Consider the following 6,000-nt stretch of genomic DNA (forward strand, 5'->3'; position numbering starts at 1 on the left):
AGGATCTGGCCCAAATAGAGGAATGGTCTCCACAGGAATCTGGATTATAGAATCATTTTCTATTTGAAATCCAAAGTATTGGGGGTATTTTTTTCCAGTAGAATGACTTTGCACTGTTATTTCGTGTCAAACAATACTGTATTTTGTTTGCCGAACTGTTTCACAGTATATCCTAGCTGACAACCTGGCAACAYGAGGAGGATTTTTAGCAGAAAATGAAAATGTTTGTTGCATTTCCTAGTTGTCATTTCAGAAACTGTCACTGTGTATAAAGTGTTTACTATCTCTCTACCAGGATGCCTGTCTGGAGTTTCATAGAATTACTTTGAATCTTAGCACTTTGTGTTTGCTGYGCGGGTATCTGTGTGTTTTGTGCATTGCTCTGCTGAGCAGGATGAATTGAAATCAGAGCCATGGGTATGTGGCTTAGACACATGGATCTTGCAGAAAGTTTCCTAAAAAGTGCTCGGTGTTCAGCCCACTATCGATTGACTGAGCAGAGGCTGGGTTGGGCTGGGTTTTCAGCAATGCAGGCTGATGCCACACCTTTAAAAGACACTCCACTAAAAACTTGCTCTCCATTATTAGCTATTGATGGATGAATAGTTCCTGAAAGMAATAGTTTGAGGGAGCAGTAATTCAATTGATCCATCACTCTCCAAGCCTCTGATGTGACAGCTACAGCAATGAGAAGCTTTTCCCCTGAGATTAAATCTCTGTTGGATCTGTGCGTTCGTAAGTGGTGGAGTGGCAGCGGTACAAGACACTGTAACAGCCTTGTACCTGCTCCAGACAGGAGTGCTGCATCCACCTCCTTCCACAGGGGACATAGGGGACAGCAGGTAGTGAATGGAGGAAGTTGCAAGCCATAGATCTTCACCCAGATCAAAAAGCAACCCACCAACCAGCTGCAGGCATATTGCAGTTGCACTAGAAGAGAAAGGAAGGTCTACTTAATGAACTTGGGTTTTTCTACAGATAGGCAGGAGAAAAGGGAAGAAGATGTTGACATTTGAGAATATATCGTGAATACATTGAATATTGAGAATGTGTCAAGAATATATTTTGTAATTCATGCATTTGTTATTTTTTAAATGCTAGACTCTGCAGGAAATCTTCCAGACTGAAATGAGCATAGAAGCTATTCGAAAAGCCATTCGGGACAAAGGACCACCACTAAAAGTGGCCCACACTCGGCTGGATGAGCGCACGCGGAGACCAAAYGTGGAGCTGTGCCGGGATAGTGCCCAGATACGGTAAGGCTGGAGTGCAGGGCTGTGCCTGTTCTCAAGGAGCCAGCAGCATACAGGAGCATCACTGGATGACAAAGTTAGTAATAGGTCTTTTTCTAAATAGTCTTTCCTTAAATGCCATAATATAATCGAAAGTAAGGAGTGATTACCCCAGGCTTTGGATGTTGTGACAATTTTATATCCACAAAGGAGGCTACTGAGAACTGAGTGGAGAGGAACCTCATGAGGTTCAACAAGGGCAAGTGCACAGTCCTGCACCTAGGGAGAAATAACCCATGCACCAGTACAGGCTGGAGGCTGACCTGCTGGAGAGCAGCTCTGCAGAGAAGGATCTGGGAGTGCTGGTGGACAACACATTGACCATGAGCCAGYARTGKGCCCTTGTGRCCAGGAAGACCAATGGTATCCTGGGGTGCCTTAGGAAGAGTGTTGCCAGCAGGTTGAGGGAGGTGATCCTGCCCCTCTACTCAGCCCTAGGGAGGCCTCCTCTTGAGTACTGCATCAGTTCTGGGCTCCCCAGGACAAGAGAGAGACGGAGTTACTGGGAAGAGTCCAGCATAGGGCTACGAAGATGATYAGAGGACTGGAGCATCTGCCCTACGAGGAACRGCTGCAAGAGCTGGGCCTGTTTACCCTGGGGAAGAGAAGACTGAGGGGGGATCTCATCAATGTGTATAAGTGTCTGAAAGGAGGGTGTCAAGGGGAGGGGGTCAAACTCTTTTCAGTTGTCCCATGTGACAAGACAGGAGGCAATGGGCAGAAACTGAACCACAGAAGTTCCGCCTGAATGTGAGGAGGGATGTCACTGTGGGAGTGACRGAGCACTGGAAGAGGTTGCCCAGAGAGGTTGTGGAGTCTCCTTCTTGGAGATATTCAAAGCCTGCCTGGATGCAACCCTGCCTAACGTGCTCTAGGTGACCCTGCTTGAGCAGGGGGGTTGGACTAGATGATCTCCCAGAGGTCCCTTCCAACCTTACTGATTCTATGATTCTATGGTCACACTGTGAGCAGGTACAGTCTGATGCTGCCCCATAAGGGGCTGAATTGTTCCCTCTTGSGTGAACATTGTCTTCCTTCCTGCCCACTTTCTGGGGGCTGGATGTGCCCTCTCTTGAAGGAGAGGACCTTTACTTTCCTACAGCATCACCTTGAGAATGCTTAGCAGGCTCCTTTGAAATAGTTACATGAAAGGAAGATGCAAGGAAGATGCAGGAAGACCAGCTGTCTAAATCTCTCTAAACCTGGAGATGTGGGAAAATGCAACCAAGTTTTTGKTTGCAGGAGTCCATTGACACAAGGCTGGAACAGCTGGCTCAAGCATTTCTCCTTTGCCTTCCTGCATCACCTTATCTTTATTCTCCGCAAGAGAGGCTTGGTCAGGATTTCCTTCCTCATCTCCTCCTCCTCCTACTATTGCTCTTCCACCACCTCCTTCCCTTCCTCTTCCCCCTCCCCCTTCCCCTCCCAGCTCCTCTGGTCCCACTGGCAGTCAGTTGGGTGTGATAGTTGCAAAGCAAGAATTTGCTGGCACCACAACCCAACGTCTGATAGAAACCTAGAGGTTTGTCAGGAATGTGTTGTGCTGGGTGCTCTGTAGGGCCTGCAGCTGGCCTTTCCAGGGTATCATGTACTTTGAAAGGAGGAAAACCAAAGAAAGCTCCTTCCCCAAAAAGGCAGAAGTAACAGTTKTTCACAAATAGAGGAGTGGTCTCTCTGGCCCTTAGAGATCACCTTGCTGCTGCTCTTTGCCTAGGCTCAAAAAGAAATGCAAATCTGACTTGGCCAATGTTATGGGGTGGAGAAGTTGGGAGTTGTAAAGTCTGTAACTCTGGCAGGGTTTTTGTCTCTCTCTCTCTCTCTCTCTCTCTTTTTTTTTTTTTTTTTTAGCAAAGGGAAGAAAAAATGGGGAAAGCTCACCTGCTTCCTTCTCTGTSTCTTCCTGCCCTGGTGCACGGAATCCTCCTGAGAAGCCTTCTGGCCATGATTTGACGTTCTGTCTTTTAAAACTAATTTTTGAGCTCTGTTCATGAGTTGCAAATACAGTTATTTCTCTTAAGCCTCTTTTCTCAGCATCTCATATACTTTGTTTTTTCCATCATTCTCTTGTTTCCAAGTTCACTTTCAACCTCACCCAGTCCTCCTCATTTTGCAGCATGTCTGTGGGTGTGGGGAGGACCCCTGCACAGAGAAATCCCAGAGGCAAGGCAACAAAGCAGAAAAACTAGAACGGGAACCGGAAACCACAGCTGCCTGTCCCTCCTCTTGGGGGCACAGGCTGTTCTGGGAGACGGTCTTGTGCTTCACCAAAGTTTTAGAGCAGTTTCCTGGCTGCACACTTAATCGTGCCACCCAGCTGAAATCGGGAGGAGCCCTGCTATCCATTTTTATAYGTGTCTGCCAGAAATGTTTCCTTTTTGTTATACTCTGGACATGCTGAAGAGGGAAATCCTGTGCCAAGGAGCCTATCAGCCACACTGCTAGAAACACGTCAGTGAAAGGCTACCTCCATCCTGGTACCCATTAACAGTGGTGGTTTCTTGGTGTTTTTTAGCCTCATCAGTGAGGTCCATGAAATTGATGAYACGATCCAGAGCCTTCAGCAGAGGTTGAGGGACGCCGAGGACACACTGCAAATGTTGGTTCACACCAAGTCAACCTTGGAGCATGACCTAGCTGTCAAGGCAAATTCCCTCTTCATCGACCAGGAGAAGTGTATGGGGATGCGCAAGACCTTCCCCAATGCTCTCCGCCTGGTGGGTTACATTTAGTCTCCTCTTAGACTAACTCATGGTATCTTTGGGGAGATGTATTCTCAACTGTGCTAAGATGCTTTGAAAATATGTGGTCGTACTTTCACTTACTAATGAAAGCACAGAGTAGAAATTAAATGGTCATTTTGTGTSTTATATGGTCTACTGGGATTTTTTTCATCTTTTTTTTCCGTTTTTTACTGCTCTTTCATAGTGTGTCAGAGAGTAGCTGAAAATATCCTGTATGACACTGAGAGCAAATCCCTTGTGGATTCATTCCTGCCATTTCAATCTGTGATTTTAGGAGAAACAAAGTGTCGAGTCTTCCTCCTTTTGAGTATATTTGATGTGGAAAAAGCACAAGGGGAACTAAAACTAGTCATCAGAGCAATTAAGTGATGACATCCACCATGTATTTTTAGTGGTGCAGCAGAAGAACAAAATATCCTGTAGACCATTGCAGGTTTGTTTTATTCATAAATAGAAAAACCTGCTTTAAAGCTGATTTCTATATATGATAATTTGCTCACTTTTGGAAGATCTAAATGTCATCTAAAATGTCAGTGCTAGGGTCTTAAAACAAGGAAGTACTTTCAACCAGCTAACTGAAGAAAGTACTATGTTTGTAAGTATGAAATGGTTCCTAATTTAAACTCTTGTATTTTGTTTGTTGGTGGAAACACTGAAGCACTCTGAACATAAGGATATGAATGAATCTTTCAGTCAGCCACCCTGACTGCAATGATTAACTGCTATGTTGCTGTCAATCAGACCTATCTTACTGAGTATTTCAATTTTTAGACAGATAAATCTTTAATCAATTTGAGATTCATTGTCAAAGTCACTTTGGAAATGGGTCCTTCAACTCATACATCACTTAGACACTCCTGAAACTTTTAAACTAAGTTCCAATCTGAAATAATTACTGCTATAATTAGCATAAGAGGATAGCCAGCTGCTGCCAGGTGCTGCTGAAGAGGATCAGAAGGTTGSACTCAGCTGGGTAATATGTATTGCATCTGTGTTCAATTTTTTTTTCTTAAACATTCAGAGAAAGTTGGATGTAATTCTCTTTACTCTAGCTTCAGTGTTGTAACTCATTCCAGTCTTATTTATACTGATGTAATAAGAAAAYCCCCTTACATAACTAGACACGATGTTGTTTTGTTTAACTCCATTGCAACATCTCTGCCGCTGTCAGTAGAGGAGAGCTTTGCTGGCTGTTATGCTGTAATTATCTGTCTCACCCTTATCTGCTAGAGGAATGCAGAAGGTTATGGATAGGCAGCAGCTTAAAAAAGGYAAAAAAGAGGCCATTAGCATTTTAAATTGCAGAAAACTCTTAAACCTTTTTCTTAAAACTGTTTTCAACTCTTCATCCCCTTCTAAAACAAATGTGGCCCCTAATTTGGTGAAAATGAAGATTCATCTTCCATCTGCAGTCTTGAGGCTGCACCCCAAGGGTGAAGTGTCGGAGTCTGACAGTGAGCAAGGTGCCATGGAGTTCTCACTGGGTTCRTGCACAGCTAGCATCAGCCAGACAGAAAATAAAGCAGATCTTTCACAAGCGCTGAATGATCATTAAGCACCATGAGCAAAGAGATCTCCAGCCAAGAGTTTCTTCATCAGCAYTCTGGCAGCTTGGACAGAGAGGAGAGTTTTCTTGCAGCTTTTTCAGTGAGCTGAGCACCCTGGGGAAGCCCCTTGGCACTGTGCTCCTGCAGAGCAGTAGTCTCGCGAGCTTTATTGCTCACAGTGGAAATTAAGCAGCAGTCACAAGAACAGGGACCAGAGGTAGATGTGGTGCTCACCCTGGGCTTGCATGTAACCATGATCACATCCCAYGATTTATCGAGTTTCAAAGCACATTCCTGGAGTTAGCAGGAACTGTGAGACTTGTACTCATCCAGCACAGATTATCTGTAGCCCTTTGGCAGACAGCTTGTGTTTTTTTGCTCAATGGTGGCACTGATGYTGAGATTTGAGCTCAGCCTAAA

The 6,000-nt window shown here is 44.8% G+C and overlaps 1 protein-coding gene across 1 annotated transcript in view; it reads left to right on the forward strand.

Moving 5' to 3' along the window:
- Nucleotides 1–4,141, forward strand: part of TEKT3 (tektin 3) — a 100,372-nt gene extending 96,231 nt beyond the window's left edge. Inside the window, exons 7-8 of the mRNA XM_085298311.1 lie at nucleotides 1,102–1,256; nucleotides 3,805–4,141. Coding sequence (XP_085154437.1) covers nucleotides 1,102–1,256; nucleotides 3,805–4,021 — 372 coding nt within the window. The 3' untranslated portion in view covers nucleotides 4,022–4,141. The remainder of the gene's footprint in view (nucleotides 1–1,101; nucleotides 1,257–3,804) is intronic.
- Nucleotides 4,142–6,000: the final 1,859 nt, after the last annotated feature.

Source organism: Rhea americana, unplaced genomic scaffold (assembly GCF_003343005.1).
Source record: "Rhea americana isolate MKP2758 unplaced genomic scaffold, rheAme1 scaffold_138, whole genome shotgun sequence".
Taxonomy (NCBI): Eukaryota; Metazoa; Chordata; class Aves; order Rheiformes; family Rheidae; genus Rhea; species Rhea americana.